Source organism: Pleurodeles waltl, chromosome 11 (genome assembly GCF_031143425.1).
Source record: "Pleurodeles waltl isolate 20211129_DDA chromosome 11, aPleWal1.hap1.20221129, whole genome shotgun sequence".
NCBI lineage: Eukaryota > Metazoa > Chordata > Amphibia > Caudata > Salamandridae > Pleurodeles > Pleurodeles waltl.
Window position 1 is genome coordinate 84280742 of NC_090450.1, and position 20056 is coordinate 84300797.

At 42.1% G+C, this 20056-nt stretch overlaps 1 protein-coding gene across 1 annotated transcript in view; it reads right to left on the minus strand.

The window, feature by feature from the left end:
• Positions 1-20056, minus strand: part of LOC138265436 (coiled-coil domain-containing protein 150-like) — a 232185-nt gene that overhangs the window by 190897 nt on the left and 21232 nt on the right. The window contains exons 5-6 of the mRNA XM_069213138.1: positions 14178-14316; positions 6074-6117 (exon numbers count right to left, since the gene is read on the minus strand). Of these exons, the coding sequence (XP_069069239.1) occupies positions 6074-6117; positions 14178-14316 (183 nt within the window). The remainder of the gene's footprint in view (positions 1-6073; positions 6118-14177; positions 14317-20056) is intronic.

Genomic DNA, 20056 nt, shown 5'->3' on the forward strand with positions numbered 1-20056 from the left:
GTTCTTTTTAAAACAATTGATTTTAGGGTTCAGGAATGGGTAGCTGTAAAGGAAAGTAAAAGTGACTTTAGGGTTCAGGGGTGGGTAGAGGTAAATTGAGGTGAGGGTGACCTGAGGGTTCAGAGATGAGTAGAGGTAAGGGGAGTGAGGGTAACCAGAGGGTTCAGGGGTGGAGGTAATGAGAGGTGAGGGTGACTTGAGAGTTCCACGTGGATAGAGGGACAGGGAGTTGAGAGTCATTTAACTGTTCAGGGTGGGTTGATGTAAATGGAGATGTTGGTCACCTGAGGGCTCAGGGGTGGATAGAGCTGAAGGGAGAAGAGTGTGACTTCAGGGTTATGGGGTGGGTAGAGATAACGGTAGGTGAGGATAACTCAAGTGCTCAGTGGTGGATAGAGGTAAAGGAAAGTGAGGGTGAGTTGAGGTCTCAGCCCAGGGTAGAGGTTAAGGGAGGTGAGAGTAACTTGAGGACTCAGGAGTGGGCAGAGGTAAAGGGAAGAGAGTGTGACTGGTGAAGGCGACCTGAGGGTCAGGGGAGGGTAGAGGTAAATGGAAGTGAGGGTGACTTGAGGGCTATGTGGTGGGAAGAGGCAACGGGAGATGAGGTGAATGAAGTGCTCAGGGGTGGAGAGAGGTAAAGTGAAGTGAAGGTGACTTTAGGGGTCAAAGGTGAGTACAGGTAAGGGGACATGAGCGTGACTTGAGGGCTCAGGGGTGGGTTGAGGTAAGGGGAGGTCAGTGTGGCCGGAGGGCTCAGGAGTAGGTAGAAGTAAAGGGAGGTGATGGTGACTGGAGTGCTCAGGCCTGGGTAGCGGTAAAGTGAGTTGAGGGGGACTTGAGGGCACATAGCTAGATAGAGGTTAAGGGAGATGAGGGTGACTTGAGGGTTCATGGTCGACTAGAAGTAAAGGGAGGTGAGGGTGAGTTGAGGAGAATAGGATGAGTAGAGTTAATCTGAGGTGAAGGCGAATTGAGGGCTCATGGGTAGGTAGAGGTAAAGGAAAGTGACGGTGATGAGGTTTCTGGAGAGGGTAGAGGTAAAGAGAAATGAGGATGACTTGATGGTCATTGGCGGCTAGAGGTAAATGAAGGTGAGAGTGACTTGATGGATATGGAGTGGGTAAAGATGAAGGGGGGTGAGGGTGACTGAAGTGTTCCAGGGTGGGTAGAGGTAAAGGGATGTGAAGGTGACTTGATGCCTCATAGATGGGTAGAGGTAAAGGATCGTGAAGGTGACTTGAGGTCTCAGGTGTAAGTAGAGCTAAAGGGAGGTGAGGGTGGCTTTGGGGTTCAGAGCTGGGTAGAGGTAAAGGGAAGTGAGGGTGACTTTAGGGTTTGGGGTAGTTAGGACTATAGGGAATTGAGGGTGACTTGAGGGCTCAGTGGTGGATAGAGGTTAATGGAAGTCAAGTTGACTTGAGGGTTATAGTAGGGGTTGAGGTAAAGTGAGGTGAAATTGACGTGAGGGCTCAGGGTGGGTAAAGGTAAAGGAAGGCGAGGGTGACTTGGGCCTTCGGCATGGGCAGAGGTAAAGGAAGATGAGGGTGACATGAGGGTTCAGGGTTCAGTAGAAGTAAAGAAAGGTGAAGGTGACTTGAGGTTCAGGGGTGAGTAGAGGTTAAAGAGAGGTCACAGTTGCCTGAGGGTTTTGGGGTGGGTAGAAATAAAAGGAAGTGAGGGTGACTTTAGTGTTATAGGTTGGGTAGAGGTAACGGTATGTGAGGGGTGGGTAGATATAAAGGAAGCTGAGGCTGACCCAAGAGTTTAATGGTGGATAGAGAAAATAGAGATGAGGGTGAATTGAGGGTTATGGGGTGGGTAGAGATAAAGGAATATGTGAGAGACTTGAGGGCTCAGTGTTGGGCAGAGGTCATAGGAGGTGAGGATGAGTTGAGCATTTAAGAGTGGGAAGAGGTAAAGGGAAGTGAGGGTGACTTGAGGATGCAGGGATTGGTAGAGATAAAGAGAAGTGAAAGTGACTTCAAGAAATGCTGTATGCTTTTATAGTTTCATCATCTATAATAGCGACAAGTGGCAGAAGTGTATGTTTTGGAAAGTGAACACATACCACAAAGATTCGTTATTGCTATTTGTTTTAATCCAGCTGTTTGACATACCAGAAAGTGTGAGCTCTTTAACTCTGATGTTTTCGAGTTGTTTTGAAAGGAGAAGGAAACAAAAGTAGTATCACACTCCGAGCACAAGAAGAGCGAAATACAAATCAAGAAATCAAACAGTACTTGGTCCATGTTTCAGAGATGAAGCCGGCACACGCTGCCCAATTAGGAGGCAGCAAAAGAGAGTGACAATGAAGCCCACAAATTGTAAGCAATGAGCAGACTCCAAGTCTATTTTAGTAAACAATTACTCTTGCAAGTGAGAGAAAATGAGCTTGCAGCACATGTTCTGTCACAGGGAAGACCTAAAAAGACATGTTTATAGTAATATTTCTATATATTATTGTAGGTAATACTTTTAATAATATAATAATATTAACCAACAAAGTAATAACATAATGCCTAGTTTTGGATATTAATTAAAATTAAAAATATGAATAAATATATATACCGTGAAAAAATAAACAAGTTTAAAAACCTTAAAAGTATTACCAATAACTTAAGATTTAAGATTTACAAACAAATATAGAGCAAACACATCTCAAATATGTTTAAAAATTAAATTATTGTAGAAATATTAGTTGTAATTATTAATGTAAATGAAATATATACTTAAGATACACATATGTACATTAAAAGATATGAAAGCAATTTTAACAATAACAAACATTAAAATTAACAAGCATATATATATAAAATCATATATAATATGTAGTTAAAAATGAAAGTGATATAAAAAGCAGACATAACCTTTAAATAAAATAGTTACATTTTTGTATAAATAATGTAAACATTAAATAAAAAAAATTTAAAAAAAGGAACAATCCAAAATAAACAACACTAATAAAAGTGCAGGACTTTGAAGCAGTCAGATTTCTATTTCTACCTCCAATTTAAACAAACATAGGGAAAGTGTTGCACTCCGGAGGGGTAAGATTTACTTTTCGCACTGTAGAGAAATAAAAGGTGTGGAAAGTGTTGGACTTTGGAGCGGTTACATTTACTATTCCCAATTCAATCTATACAACAGTAGGGCAAGTACTGGACATTAGCGAGGTTAAATTTACTATTCCCACTCCAATATTAGCACCAGTAAGAAAAGTGTTGTACTTTTAAAAGGTTGGATATACCATGACAATTTCTAAAGCTTTCTTAAAAGAACATATAACTACATTACAAAATAACAATATCCAAATGAAAGAAACGGGAAATGTTTTGGGCTTTATAGGAGTTAGGATTACTATTCCCACTTCAATCTTAGTAACAGAAAGGAGAGTATTGGATTTTTAAAAGGTGAAATTTAATATTCCTTCTCCAATTTAAACAAAACAAGAAAAATGTTGGACACAGGCAAGTCAGATTTACCATTTCCACTCAAATCAAACCAACAGTAGGTAAAGTAGTATGTTGTAGACGGGTTAAACTTACTACTCTTACTCTACATACTCAAAAGCAAGGAAAGTGTAGGACTTTGGAGGTATTAGAATTACTATTGGCACTCCAATCTAAGCAACAGTAGGGAAAGTGTTGGTTTTGGAGAGGTTAAATGTACCATTTTTATTCCAGGCTTTTAAACAGTAGATAAACTGTTGTACTTTGGAGGGGTTAGATATACCATTCCAATTACTTTATCACTTTTATAGAAACATTTAAATACATTACAAAGTAAACAAAATATTACATGTAAAATTGAGAAAATATATGCACTATAGATAAATTAAATTAATGTAATGAAAAAACTAATTTCATAGTACAAAAGTCACTTATAACATATAAAACAAATATATAAATACACTTTTGTACCAACTACTGGAAATAATAAACCAAAACACATAAAAATAAAACTATAAATAAAACATTATGGCAGTCATTACGACCTTGGCGGGTGGCTGGAGCCGCCCGCCAAGGTCTGACTGCCGGGCGGCCGGCAATGCGGCCGCATTCGCACAGCGGCCAGTAAGAGATCCCCGCTGGGCCCGCGGGCGGAACCTGGTTTCCACCCGCTGGCCCAGCGGGGATCTCGCCTGCAACACAAGAGCCGGCTCCAAATAGAGTCGGCGGTGTTGCGGCTGTGCGACGGGTGCAATTGCACCCGTTGCGCTTTTCACAGTGTGCATAGCAGACAGTGAAAAGCTGCACGGGCCCCCAGGGGCCCTGTAACTCCCCTTTCCGCCAGCCTTTTCATGGCGGTGCAAACAGCCATGAAAAGGCTGGCGGCAGGGGGACTCGTAATCCCCTGGGATTACTCCCGCCGGGACAAAAGTGGCGGTGCGACCGCGGCGTAATCCCCCCGATTTCACCGCCAGCCTGCTGTTAGTGAAATTCGCCAAAACAACCCTGGCGGGCAAAGACCGCCAGGTTTGTAATGAGGGCCTATGTGTATTAAATCCGGTAAGAAATAAAACACAATTAAAACAAGTAAATATAAAACTCATTTTCAAAAATGTTTTATCAAATATACTCATCAACAAATTAACAATTAAAAACTAACAAATAATCAATTAAATGATTTGCATAATTAATTATGACCTAATATCTTAAATAAATTAACGAATAAAACAAAATAATTGCTGTTTTCATTATCGTCCCTCCCTAATTCCTACAAACTCAATATCCAACTACTAAAATAAAAATGACTAACTAAACTAAGAAAATTCAAATAACACATTAAGAAACACAAACTAATCTAAAATATAGAATACCAATAAACCAAATAAATAATTTAAGAGCTAAAATGAGCATTAAAAAAATGAAAAACAATAAGTTATATTTATATTAAATTCCCACCTTAGTACCCGAGAACCCCAATAACCCAAGGTTAAATTAAAACTTTTGAATTCAGTTGTGCAAATTTTAAGTTACACTTTAAAAATGAAACCTGTACTAAAAGTATTAAAAGGCTTGATATAGCAAATAATACATTAAATACTTTACCTAATTATTTACAGTGCATTATTTAACTAAGAAGAATTAAACCAGAAAAACATTCATATTTTAAGTAATTAACACGTATTATGTTACTAAGTTAAAAATTAAACAAATGTAAAAAAGTTAATACTCATTGAAAATTATAAGCTATTCAAAATAATTTTAAAAAAAATATTATAATACTGCCTCAAAAAAACAGAACAACTAATATAATTTGATTTATTTAAAAAACAATGTTACACAACTATATTAAAGTAAACATTATATACACTAATATTTATAAAAACAACATTTTGGACCTAAAAAACAATATTCTTTCCTTATATATTCTGTTGTACAGCATATTTAACTTGATGATAATTGAGATACAATATTCTTGTACCACAAGTTTGTTTCCTCCCTCTTTTAGTCATTCACCTTCTGATAAGCCTCCAAAAATGCATTGATCACAACCAGTGAGCCACAATAGGGAAATGAAAAGAACGCTGAATACAACCAAGTGAAGCATACTCCACAGAAACAATAATATATATATATTTTTTAAAGTCAATATAACGGTCAATATCGAAGTGATTACAAGTTTTAAAAAAACTGAGTAAAAATGTACTTGTTTCATATTTTAAAGAGTTTGAAAACCTATTTTGATGAACTAAGACCTTTGAGGTCCCCAAAGTGATAACCTATCACTTTAATTCTTCAAAATAAGAAACACCAAAGTAGATGGAGTTGTAAACTTAATGTTATTAACGCTTGAATGCGAGGAAGAGCAACATTTTCATATTGTCCATCCCCACAGCACAACTAAAGGGTCACGTCTGCAAAACAGGTTATAAATATGAATTAACACTGTATAACTTGAACTACAAAGTTTGTAATTGCAGCCAACATCTTAAGGCTGCAACAGTTAACATCTCAAGGCTGCAAAGGCTTGTGAACCAAATACAGAATCATACTTCTCCAAAAAGTACATTGATGCTTGTTCTTCAGGGCATCATTCACATTAACTTGTTTGAAATTGCCTCATTTACCTTGCTGTCTTTCTGAAGTTTTTTGATGATGACATCTTTGGCCTCTAAAATATAAAGCAGAAGGTAATGAGCAGGAATGTTACATTATGTAGCAGACAAATCTATTCATCTATGGGCACCCAATCTCCAATCACTAGCTCAAAAATTGTTTGAAATCCACTAAATTTCCTCCTACCTTTGGAACAGATTTCCAACTTTTAGGAATTGTAACAAATCCCAAGGAATTCTGGGAACTTTTATTGTTTAGATTTTCAGAAGAACATCTGCAACACGGAATTTACTGTTGTGGAATTTCCATTATAGGGTTTTTCCTTAACATTCTTAACCTAGAAATATATACTCTTCTTTTTTTAACTTCTCACACATGCTTCCATGCTGGATAACACCATACACAATATTTTTTAACTCTTTTGAGGCTGCTACCTATACTTTTCAGAGCAACCTATATGCAATGCCCCTTGCCATCCCAGAGTCCGAACTTATAAAGTTGGAAATCCAACAGACCGGTCGCTAAACAAGTTGTAGAATCTTGAAGTGTGAATTGATTTATTGCATACTTAAGTTATACTTAGTAAGAAAGAACTTCTGAACTGAATGCTTGAGCGTTCAGCTCGGGGCGCAGCTGCGGTTCCTGGCAGCACTTGCCGCACCCCTTCTGTTCTCTATTTCCTTGCACGAGGCCCCAAATGGGGCATGGGGTCTCGGCGAGTTTTGGGTGCGGCGCGCCCTTGATATTATGCATGAGCACCCTCCCTTCAACCCCACACTTACATGGTGCAGCCTGTTCCTTTCTTCTTTTCTTCTTTTATCTCTTCTTTCTCCTTTTCGTCTTTTCCTTATTTTTATACTTAGCAGCCATGTTCTTCTTTCTCCCAGCATGCCTTTCTTTTTCCCTGCATGCCTTAGGACCCTTTTCCAAAATGGCACCTTTTCTCTATATTCTCCTATGAATCTTTCCCAATCAATATGGTGTCTTTCTTCTTCCTGTTGGTCATTTCCTTTCTTTGGGTATATAAGGTGTGTCATTTTTGTTCTCCTTGAGCTGCAACACTTCCTTTGGTGGTGATCTTCATTCCTGGTGTTTTTTCTCCAGTTTTTTCCCTCGCTTGTTCCAGTTTCTTCCAGTATGGTTTTCTTGTTGGAAGACTTACCTTTTTGCTTCTTTTTTGTTCCAGTGAGTTCCTGCTATAGAGGTTTTTCTCTTTGGAGGTTTTTCCTCTGGGACTCCTTCTGGAGGGCACGGACTACCTTTTGGCGTTCCTTCGTCAGCAACACTGTGGCTACCAGAAAGGGCCATCCTTACCTTGGTCAAGGCAGATCCTACAAGGATCCAGACCGCTCTGTAGTTCCAGTGGGCCAGAGACGTAAACGAAGAGTATCCCGTAACTGATGAAGGTGGACAACTTGTTGGGCACCTGGAGTTCGGACTCATAAGGAAGTGTAAAGACAGTTGTAAAAAAAACTCAATATCAGCATGACACAGCTGCTTGACTTCAGAGGTTCGTTTAATGCATCTGTGGAACCAGGGAATTGTAGTCTTCCTTTGTTGGGTGCACCAAATTGAACTAACAGACCCTGTGATGATGATTCATGAAGAGAAAGCCCAGGAACTGAAAAATGTGACCCTGCTGACAGGGATGTCAAGACAAATGGTGAGTGATGCAAACAAAAGTCCTAGAAATTCACCATTATCAGTTGTTGTTTACATTTGCTGCTGTATTCAAATTGTAATGTGAAGTGAATGTATAAAGCTGGTCCCTGTGCTGGCACTAATAATGCAGTCCCTGTTGCTGCATTCATTTGAAGATGCCAGGCCCTATTATGTCCGGGGCTGGAGAAGTGCCTTCCGTACAGCCCAGATCTTTGGTTTCTTCTTCTGCCTTGCAGTAGTGTTGTAGTTAAATCTGCAGCTGCATTCACTGTGAGAACCCCAGTCTTTTATTCTTTATGGAGATCCTAGGAACAGTTTACTAGGTTGTTCTGAGCATGCAGTTGAACTGAAGCAGGTGTCTAGGTCACACCTCTGTATTTTCTGTATCAAAAACAGGCCCTGTATTTTGTATGGCTATCAAGGCCTTACCCTCAGATCCTGAGAATTCTAGGGAGAGGCTAACTCATGCATTGAATATGCAGATCACAGTCCCTTGAGTTGCAATAGAGCCAAAGCCGATCATTCTCAACAAAGTTCCCGGGCACTGTATTCTCTAAGCAGATCCCATACCCTAAGCTCTGTATGTTGGACCCCACACCCTGCATTCTCAATGCAATCGCCAGATGCTGAACTCTTTGTGCGCATCTGCTGTCCTGCATTCTCTGTGTAAATCTCAGACCATAAGAACTATTTGCAAACATTTTTTTTTTTTTTAAATATATTTTTATTGATTTTTCAAAACAAAAGCCATACATTTCTTGCATATACAGACATTAATAACGATTTGTCATTGGTTACAGTTTGCCGTCTGGCTTTCCCGTATTAAGAACGATATATATAACAAAACTCCTAAGAACTTGTGTGCACTACCCGGTATGTTTATTCTGCCCAACACTTCCGAAGTTGCCACCGCATAGGACGAGGCGTTCAATTGCAATGTGGTTCTATTGCCACTGGTGACAGGGGCCCGCATCGCCGCGAGGGCGGGGGTCAGAAGAGCTTAGGGAGGGGGGAGCAAGGGGGAGGGGAATGGCACAGTGGAGCGTAGCGCTGGTGACTATTGGTTGAGTGTGCAGGCTTCTTAGTGCTGTGGCATGCATGCATTGGGAGGGGGAGGCTGCTGTGTTATCCAAGTTGGCGAGGCATTAATGATGGATATATTTGCTTCCCCAGATGTGGTGATGACTTTCTGCCGGGGGGTGGGCCCACAGCCTTCCAGGTGGGTGCAGCCGTCTGCGATTCAGGGGGGTCTATCATCGTTTTTGGCTTCTAGCCTGGACACTAAGACGCCCCAGGTCTCGCAGCCCGCCTGTCGCAGTCCCCTACGAGCTAAATTTGTTAATACCTGGTGCTCAGCGTGAGCCCAGCGTAACGTGAGGGCGAGCCAGACTTTTAAGTCAGGTGTGTTGCGAGCCTTCCAGTTCATTGCTATCAGTCTTTTGTACATTACATACGCTAGATCCACAAATCTGTGCAAGTGTTTATTTCTTTTCGTCCTTGTCCTTAGTCCGAGTAGACAGGATTTGGGATTCGTGTCCAGGTTGAGCCCCGTGATTTCCGCTAAGGCTGTGACCACTCCCCTCCACACCCCCCCCCCAACCGCGGGCACTCCCAGACCATGTGATAGAACTGTGCTGCTGGTATTTTGCATCTGGGGCAGGCTGGGTCCGATCCGGGGAACATACGCTTAATCCTGGCCGGCGCAGATATGTCTGATGTAGATAATTGAACTGTGTGTATCTGAATCTGGGGTTTCTTGAGACCTCGCGTGTGTGGCACAGAGCTTTTGGCCATTCTGTCTCTGAGATCGGAGTGGGCAATACGGTATTCCACCTCTCCCTAGCTTTCTGCAGGTTGTCTTCCGGGGGTCTGTTCAGAAGTTTATAAAGGTTTGAGACTGCTTTTCCATGGGGATCCCAGTTCAGCATGTGGTGCAGGGTGACTGAGATATCAGGCTCTGCTTCGCCAGATGCCCACGTTTTCCTGATTGCATGGCATATCGCATGGTATGCCAGGAATTGCCCCGGATTGATCTCTGTGAGGGCCTGTATAGCTTCGAAAGTCATTAATTTCCCTTCCTCGAAACAGTCTCCTACTGTGCTTATACCCGCGTCTGCCCAAGTTGTAGGTGAATATGAGCCGGCTTCCACCCACCCGGGGAGCCGATCCAATGGGAGGAGTGGTGAGTAGGGTAGCCTTTTAATTCCCTTTTGGATATACTTCTTCCAATATGTGTGTGCCACTATCATCAATGGATTTGTGCATGTGCTTTTAGTCTGCTTGTCCAGCAACCACACTAGTACGGGAGCGCCCTGGAGTCGGGATTGTAGCCATATGGTTTCTGCCGAGCTGGGTCTATGGAGCCAATTTAAGATCCACTGCAGCTGTGCGGCCGCAGAATAGAGCTCAAAGTTTGGGGCGCCCAGTCCACCCATTGCTACCGGATGATGCAGCGTGGTAAGTGCAATCCGCCTTCTGCCCTCACCCCACACCAGCTGTAGTAGGATGGAGTTCAAGCCAACGAAAAAGCTTTTGGGGATATTGATTGGCAGGGCCGCGAAATAATACAACAGTCTAGGTAATATCAGCATGTTTGCTATAGCTACTTTACCCAGTGGTGAGAGTGGTAGTTTATTCAAGAAGCGTATTGAGCTCTTAACAGAGGACACCGCTTTCCCCAGATTTCCATCCCTTAGATCTTCCGCCTTGTGGTAGACGTTGATCCCTAGGTATTTAAATGTGTCGAAGCACCATTTTAGGTGGCCTGATGGGGCGCTCTCTTGCCTCGCAGGGGGCCAGCTGGTTAGTGGGAATATACAGGATTTCCGAACTATTTGCAAACATAAGCCTATGTACTGCTTATAGATGTCTTGCTCCCTGTTTTGTATTCAATACCCACCATAGTGCTCTCTATGTGAATCTCAGACCCTCTATTTCCTTAGCAGATCCCAGACTTACTATGGAGATTTCAGGCATGATTGCTTATGATGTGCCCCACCTACAAAATATGGGCAAATCGCATAAATTAGGTTTCTGCCCATGTGTAAATCCCGCACTAGGATTTTTATGGAGTCCCAGCCAGGAATTCTGCATAGAGAACGAAATCCTGCACAAATCCGGGGCAATGTAGTCTCTATGAAAAGCTGAGGTCTCACATTCTCTATAGAGATCCCAGTCCCTACATTCCCTAGGAAGATTATGAATTCTCTATGAATATCCCCGTCCCATATGGTGATCACAGGCTCAGAGTCGTCATAGTGTTCTATGACTCTGGACCTTAGTTGATTCCCACGGCCTGTAGTCTTATAGCAAATGAATGTATTCTTTATGCAAATACTAGGTCCTGAACATTCTATGCAGATCGCAGGTGTCATTTTTCTTAAATAGATCCCAAACTCTATTGATTAAGGAGATCCAATGCCCAGTACTCCATCCTCTATGAAGTCCCCAATATCTCTCTTCAGACTGCATTTCTTGGGTTATCCACAGAGCTCCCACGTCCTGTACCCTCACTAGAGCTACCCAGGCCCACTGTCATAATGGAGAGCTGTGTTGCTGTGTTATTTATACAGATCCCGGGTCATGAAATCTCCATTGAGATGCCAGGTGCTTTAAAGTTTATGGAGACGGAATGCAATGTACCCTCTATGCATTGCATAGGCATATGTTCTTCATGCTGAACTCTGGCCCTGTGGCCTCATTGAAGATATCCAGGTCCAGTGGTCCAAATGAGATTCCAAGAGCTGTAACTTTTACATAGAGGTCCCAGTGTCTGTATTCTCAGTACAAATCCCCGAACCTTTATCCTATATACAATTCATCCACCCTACATTCTGATGAAGAACCAGGCCATGTATCAGGCCTGGAGATTCTCTGCATTCTCAGTATAGATTGGAGGTCACGTAGTCACCAGCCATACATTCCCTCTATAGATTATACCCATGTTCTCATTTGTCAGTCTGCATGTAGATTTGTGTAGATCATAAGCGTGAGAACCGAGTTGTGTATCGTCTATGGCTACGCAAAATGCACAAGCCAGTATCCTTCATGGAGAGTGCACGCCCTGTACCCACTATGGAGAATGCACTACCTATATACTCTATGTAGATCACACACCGTTTATCCTCTATGGAAATTGCACGCCACACATCCTCTAGGGAGAACTCACCCGGTATACTCTATGGAGATGTCAGGCTCTGTGGTCTGACCCAGTGCTTAATTTGTAAATAAAAACTTGTCGGTGCCCAAAGCCTTCCTCTTAAACACACAGCTGCTGCAATTAAATGTGCGAACACGGAATACTGAAGCAGCGTAATCCTGAAGCCATCTCAGGCCTCCTTAATACATTTACAGCCACTCACTAGCTTTCCGTTTTCTACCTTTGTGACGCTTCTCCGTTTTTGTCTTCCTTCACCTTTCCCATAAGTGTCTTTTGCTCACAGCAAATAGTTGAGGCAGAAGAGTAAAGCGCCGGCCCTCAAAAATAAGTGCCAGTGCTCAGCACCGGAAACAACAAGCACAAATTAAGCACTGGTCTGACCCCAGGTCCAGCTCTCTGTTGATTCCAATCCTAAAAAGATACTACCAGTGAGATTATGTACCCTGCTTTCCTGTTTGTTCTGAGATTAATAATATAATTAAATTTTTTGGGTAGCCTGAGATTTTAAATGTGCATCCTCAATTTTTCCACCCTTATTAGACACCCCTACTTGCTGCAAATCTGTCTCGCCTAAGAGGTTTCAAATCAGGTCCACACATGTGGCTGCAAATCCAGCCCCGCTTTGTAGTGGCAAATGTGGGTGTCATTTGAATGTGCAGATTGGCCTTCTAAACATAGCTACAAGCCTGCTCCCTGCTAAGGGCTGCAGATCTTATGCTGTGAAATCAGCTGGAACTCGAACCCAAAATTCAGAGGTACAATATGTTAATGAAGCAAAATAATGTGTGGTACGTGCTGCATCTTGATTGGCTCGGATACCCTCCTTCAATGTGACAGTGGGCAGGCAACATGTGGACTTGGGAGAAATTAGGCGTATTCACATTAGAATAGTAGAAGAACATGCCAGCAAGATGGCTTAGGGAGTTAAGTGCTTGATATGAATCGCTGCCAAGACCAAATCGTCCTCTGACCCTCAAAAGACGGGAAATTGGACTGCACTGTCTTATGTATAATATCACCTGTTATTAACAGCACATAGAAAAAACAGATGCAAAGGTGACATGTTATATAAAAAAAAGGTAATGCAAACATGGGCATTGTAGGGTGATGGATAAAAGGAAAGCAAAGGACAGAAGTTTGTAATCCCCACCTTGCTTCATGTTATAATGCCACCAGCCCCCCCCCCCACCCCCCCCCACTTTCCTTGGCTTATATGGGGTATTAGTCCAATTGGTTCAATGAAAGCAAACTAAGCCTACAATACCCAGAATGCACTTGGCTGTCAAATTAAAGTATAGGTCTCTGTAACTGCTGTCCTAATGACAAGGAGTGTGGTAGCGTGATGTACGGTAACCTTCGTTAGGAGAACGAGCGGGCATTTGTTCATCATCTTTCCAGGCTGTAGGTTTGAAACATCAGCCTTTGCCATGGAGATTGCTACATTTCGCACGACAGCAATACTCCTGCAGTTTTAGTGTTTTTTCTTAGGTATATTAACTGTATGCATTAAGGTTTGTTTTGATGGGGTTATTATACCTTTTCCTTTTGTTTTAAGTGTATTCATAGTATTATGAGACGACTGTATTTATGATGGTTTTAATACACTATGGTTTAAATAAACATAACTTTTGATTGATTGACTGACACTCCTGCAATTTAGATTGTGGACAGGGCCAGGTGGTGGCCAGAATGCTGCTCCTGGCACATTGGGGTCTTTGGATTTTTTTAGTTTTTCTGGAATAAACTCCTGTTTTGGAAGTTTATGCTAGAAAAACAAAAGAGTGTGCAGAGAGGGTGCATCAAACATGGTGCTGGCTCAACGAAGCATCACTGCTTTCAGGGGGGATGCAGCAGTGTTGATCCAGTGAAGGCAACGAGATCCCTCGCTGCCTTGTGGGGATCTTTAAATATGCAGAGAGGTTCTCTTCCATGGATGGTAGCGGCAAGAGTCTCCTCTATACTGTAATTCAGGGCCTAAATCTAATGCCTGCTTTGAGCTCGATGACCAGGCCAAATGGTAGTCGTACTCCACCCTCTTGCTTATAATGCAAAAAGTGAAACTACATGTCTCAGGATACCCAAATGTTGGCTTTGAAAAACTGGAGTGGCTCAAAGTATCTCCCTTCATATAGGGCCACTTGATAGCCGTTTCAATGTGTTGCGCTTGACTTAGCGGTCTGCTCATCACAACCTCTCTCTCCTTCCAGCTCCATAAAAATAATAATGCACTTTCATCATATGCAAGGAACCCCACTGCTCCTACCCCCAAAGAACAAGCATACTTAAGTACTCACTCAGTTCCGCTCTCAGACGATTAAAGTCCTGCTCCATCTGCTTGATGATCTGGGCTTCTTGGAGCTGCCTATCAATCCTATCAATGCATGCTTGAGTACCACTGCGCAGACTCTTGCCGTCCTGCTGCAGCACTTGGATCTGTAATGACATTCAGTCCCCCTTGTTTAGTCACAAATGTCACCAGCTGCTTCAGAATCCAAGACCTTGAGACCATTGAGGACATCATGATCATCACTTGTTTTCACGTTTGTTCAAACCTTCTGTATTTCTTTCTGAGATTTTGCATCAGGGTTGAGCTACTTTTTCAACACAACCGAATACAAAAAACAGGTTAGTATTTACCAGCAAACACGAACGGGATTTTTTTTGGGTTTGTATAAAAAATTAACAACGCAGCGCAATGTGCTGCCTTGCGTTACTGTACATCAAGTGGGCGTTCCCTGGGTGGAGCATGTATCTTCCAATGGATCCACCCATAGATTTTGATGCACAACCATATCTACAAAGAATTATAGACATGGATTTGCACTAAAATGCTGCACTTCCCACCAGCTGCCATAACAAGGAGAAATATTTGTATTCCTTCGCGTGTTTTCCTCTTTGCATGTATGTAAATTCTGCAGCACACATGCAAAGAGGAAACTACCTTAAAGCATAGTAATTGTGCTGAAAGAGACTCCTTCCTGCATCTATGCTGACCATAACACAGACACCCTTGCACAGCGGCACAAGGGTGCTGCGTTGGTGCTGGATGCTGAAACTGCACCAGCACAGGGAGACAGCAGAACTGCACTGCAACACTTATGTGTAGATATAGGACTGTCCTCATCTCTCCAGTTCACTCAAAGTAGTGCAGCACCGCAGATTTGCTTGCTGCCCAGCGTTTTGTCAACTCTTTGGAAATCTGGACCAGAGTATTACACTGTAGCTTTACTACTTTGTTTAGTTATTTGGTCAGTTAGCAATGGCAACCCAAAAAACTCCACCCCTTCAAAGATCCAACATCCAGAGGAGCGATATGAGACTGCATAAACAGTATTTCATTGGGTATTTTTACTAGTCTCTGTATGGGTTCAGACACCACTTGGCAAAGCTGTTGGCATCGTCTAGGTATTGTCATTGTCAATGAAGGTATATCATCTATGTTAAAGTGCTCACCCATTAAATAGACAATGTGTACCACCTTACACATACCTGAGGGAAAAGTCCCAGACGAGGAGCTAGATAGATGGGTAGAAGTGGAGAAGCAGTGTCTGAAATGAAGCAGTGAGATTCAACTAGAGAGTTTTGTTTCGGGGGATGTTGTGGCCTGCCCATTACAAGACCCTTGCTGGGGATTGGTCCAGGGCACAGTAGACAGGTATCCGTGTCTACAATTTGTAGAGAGATAGAAGAAGGAGAGGAGGTTAGTACCACGGAGGTTGGAAAAAGGCTATCCAGCCAGTCCTCAATTATTTAAGAAGAGCAACAAACATCCTAAAATTCTTGCCAACTTAACTCCATATTTATATTTTGACTATAGAAACATGTCTAGCGCCAAAATATTGGAGTTAAAGTCATTTTTTGCCTGTGGAAAACTTCATGCCCTGAACAAGGCGTTAAATAATGGCACTTAGCAGGCTTAGTGCCATTATTTGAGGCCCTTCTCCTCCCATGCGTGATTTTTTCATGGGAGGATAATTAAGCTCTAGGGCCTTTGACTCATTTTTGGCCCGTTCTGGGGCCAAAAATGAGTCAAAGGCCCTAGAGCTTAATTATCCTCCCATGAAAAAATCACGCATGGGAGGAGAATGGCCTCAAATAATGGCACTAAGCCTGCTAAGTGCCATTATTTAACGCCTTGTTCAGGGCAGGCATTGGGGGACCTGTGGGCCTTTTTCCATAGTCAGATACCATGGAAACAGCCCACAGGTGCCCTTCCCTGCTTCCAGGGACACCCCCACCCACCCGCACCCACACCTGGAGAACACCTAAGGATGGGGGGACCCATCCAAGGTAAGTCCACCAGGTAGGTTTTTTTTATTTTATTTTTTAAAGTGCCATAGGGGGCCTAACTCGGGCCCCCCTATGTGGCACTGTGCCCAATGGCCATGCCCATGGCCACTGGGCTGGGGGGCATGGCTTCTGTCTTTGCTTAGACAGGAGTAATGTCCATGGGGGTTGTGCGTGGAAATAATGATGCTAATCATTTTTTTTACTTTAACAAGACTAGCGCCATTCTTTCACGCACAACCTCCAGTTTCCCCTATGCCTCCCCCACCCGGTTGGCGTCAATAATTTTGATGCTAACTGGGCCTTACCACTGGCTAGCGTCATAGCTTAAATTTGAGGAGTGGCTGGCGTCCAGGAATGGCACTAGCCGGCGGTATACTTTTTGACACAAACCTGCGCTAACACAGGTTTGCGTCAAAAAGTATAAATTAGGGCCTGAATTCATTATGTTATACTTCATTTTTATTGGAAACACTACTCAAAGTATAAGGTGTTTATTACACCAAGTAAATCCCTGTCATGTGGTGTCACTTGTAATAGGTGTGGTAAATATTCTTCCACCATCTGCTCACTTATACTGGGGTCTTAGAGGGGAGCACAGAGGAAGGTCCTAAAATTATTGATCATAGCAGGAGATTGTCCTATCCTAACAACTTTCCTTTCTCTCTATATACAAGTGGATTTGTGGAGAGGGAGTACTAAGAGGCGCTGGGGCACTACCACACATCTACTCTCCAGCTACCATGGTACATTTTCTAGAGGACTTCACAGTGTATGTGACATCCACCTTTATGCTATCCACAAAAGATATTTTTTGGGAGAATTAAACATTGTTTTGGCCAATCCTCGATGCCAATCCTGCTTGGTCGTTGAGAACATAACATGACTTTGCATAATTTTCACCAACATTTCTCCAAACATCTCCCAATTAAGGGAAAAGTCCAGGCTGCATAGTCACAGACCAGACTGATGTTGTTTGCCACACAACCATACATATAGACTAGTACAATTTACAATTACATCCCTGTACCATTTGATATCCACACACCTATCTGAAACGTTACCAACAACCACCCTTTAAGAAATCTCTTCTATGTCTCCACAGATGTATGGGCACCAGGATTAAACCTGCTTAGTCACATCAATGAGAATTAATCAACAATCTAGGAACATATCTTGATCTTGTGTCTGGTAAAGATGAAATTACTCTCCATAATGGATTCTAAAATTAAACTCAGACCAAACCAATCTTGCCAGTCTTAGCAGCCCCAAAAGAAACTAAAAACAAGAGACACACTTGCAATGGCAGACATAATCCTCTCTACTTTACAAAAGCTGAGAAAGGAATACAAGGAATCCATTACCAGTACCACAGGCAACCACAATCAGGAAAAAAATAAAAAATACTCCTAATCAAAATGTATTCTCTTTTCTGGCACAAAATCTAATGTCTCCCTCAACTTAAAATGTCACTCGTCACCTCAAGCTAAATGTTTACAATGTCTTCCCAGACAAAATCTCAACCATCAGTAACAATATTATGCCTTCCCCAATAAAAATTACCGCTCTGCCTTCTAGGACCCCGAAAATCATGGAAAATCTTTGCTTCAATCAATAGTGACTCTCTCTCTCACTGGCCCTCAAAGAGCTAAACCATTAAACTACTTCTGAGAAACTATTTCCTCTTAGATTATCAAAGCAAGCTTTCACATATTTGAGACAACCTGCCTTCCTCTAATGAATTCTTCTCTCAGATTCCTTTAAGACTGGTTCATTCGTAAAAACCCTCTCCTAATCGTGACCTGGCCAGTTACTGCTGCAGCCTGAATTAACTTTCTTTGGGAAAACAATTGTACAATGCATTGTCAATCAGCTGAATGCCAACATTGACAAGGAATATCTCCCCTCACCGCTCCAGTCTAGGTTTTGGTCAGGTGGCAGCTTATGTACACCAATGCTAAAAGTCGTGGAAGATGTTCACTGCATGGTCAATAGAGGGGATTTGTGTATTCATTCTTTGGATGTATCGGTGGCATTTAATCAATAGATCACAGTATGATACTCAAAACCTGGAAACAATGCATGGGCATCAAAGATCTCATTCTTAGTTAGTTCTCATTCACCCTCTCCAAAAGCTGCCAATTCATGAGACTTAGGAATCAAAGCTCCGGAGAGGCCAGGATGCCTAGGAGTGTTTTTCAGGGCTCAAGTCTTGTGCCCGCTACCTTTAATTTGTTTCTTCAGCCTCAAAATATAGTCCTCAACCAGACAAATATAACATTCCAGCAGTATGGGAACAACATGCATATCTACATCTTAACTTCCACCATCTGCTTAGGTCATGCTTAATCCAAATAAGACTCACTTTCTACACTAATCCTCGTCAATCAAATGTAACTTGAATCTTAACTTTCTTTATCTCTTGCAAAGCAATGGTTCCCCTCCCATACGTACATCAACATAAACTTTCACAGCTTAACCCTTCATCCCTCACTGAGTCTCGTTCCTCTTTCTTCACATCAACAATGTGTCCAAGACTAGTAAATCTGTCCTCCGTTCCCACAAAAAAAGACATACTCCCTAAGGATCACAAGAAAAACTGCAGTCCATGCCCTAATGATCTCCAGCCTTGATTTCATCAATTCTATTTCAGTTGGTATTCCTCAATCACACCTTGCCCCATGGAAGACCATACAGTTTTCTGCAGCTAGGACTCTTGACCTCCTTGACCAAATTTAATCAAATGTTTTGCCTATTACATGAGGTGCACAAACTACCACTGAACGCACAGGTAGCTTTCGAGCTCTGATGCAGGGCTTGGGAGGCAATAAATGTGAGCAGATCCTCTACGTTTTACTCTTCTTCCTATCTCTTTAGGCCTAAACAACCTTCACAGCAAGGGCGCAGTTATCAATGGTGCAGCAGATACAGTTGCACCCGGGCCCAGGGGTATGAGAGGCCCACTGAACCCTGATTATTTCTGTATTTCCTACCCATGCCAGTGGTAAGGGGGACTATATTTGCTTGCACTAGGGGCTTTTGGATGCCACTGCTTCACAGCAGGAACACCTTGAGAATTGAACTGCCTAAGGTCAAAACATCTTTCCACAGGAAACTCCTTCCCATGTGGAACCTCACTAGGGAACTTTCTACTGAGAAATTTTAGAAATGAATCCTGCCTCATCCCTTCAGAAAACACCTGTTTACAACTTTTCTTGGATTAATTATTTTCCTACTTTTGTCTTTCTCTGACTCTCCCTCCTCCCTTATCATGCTACACACCCTCCTCTTCTGATTAAATTATTCTTGCTCTCTTGTCTTTGCAGTCTATCCTTTATATGTATGGGTTCCGTGTTTTTATATAAAGCACCTATAAGCCTCCATTTTTACTACACTATATAAAAAAGTTCAATCAAAAAGTTAAATGGAGGGAGAGGAACTTATTGTGAAAGTCTTCATTTCTTTTCCACATAGTTGTAAAATGTTTGTGGTGATGCTAATTTTATAGTTAATATACTAAAGCAAGTGAGACCAAACCTACTGACCCTGTACCTTGATTCGCACAAATGTGCGCACACAGCCTCAAAAATAAAGTTACAGGTGGTAACTGTGATGTGCCTCCTAGCGCCCACTATACCATTAATTGCCACTTGCAAATGTTTTTTTTTTATTTCACCTGCGGCATGCAAGAATGCTGTCACTGTTGCTTTGAGAGTGACCGCACTTCTGTTAAAATATTTATACCGTTTTACCATACCGATGAGTGAAAACCCTTTATAAAGAGGTTAGCAATGTTATCTTTCTTGAAACACTAAAATGAGTTTTTCTTCGTTTTAACTTTGATTCACAACATTTAAGTACACTAGTGCTGGAGCATTTTCATCCT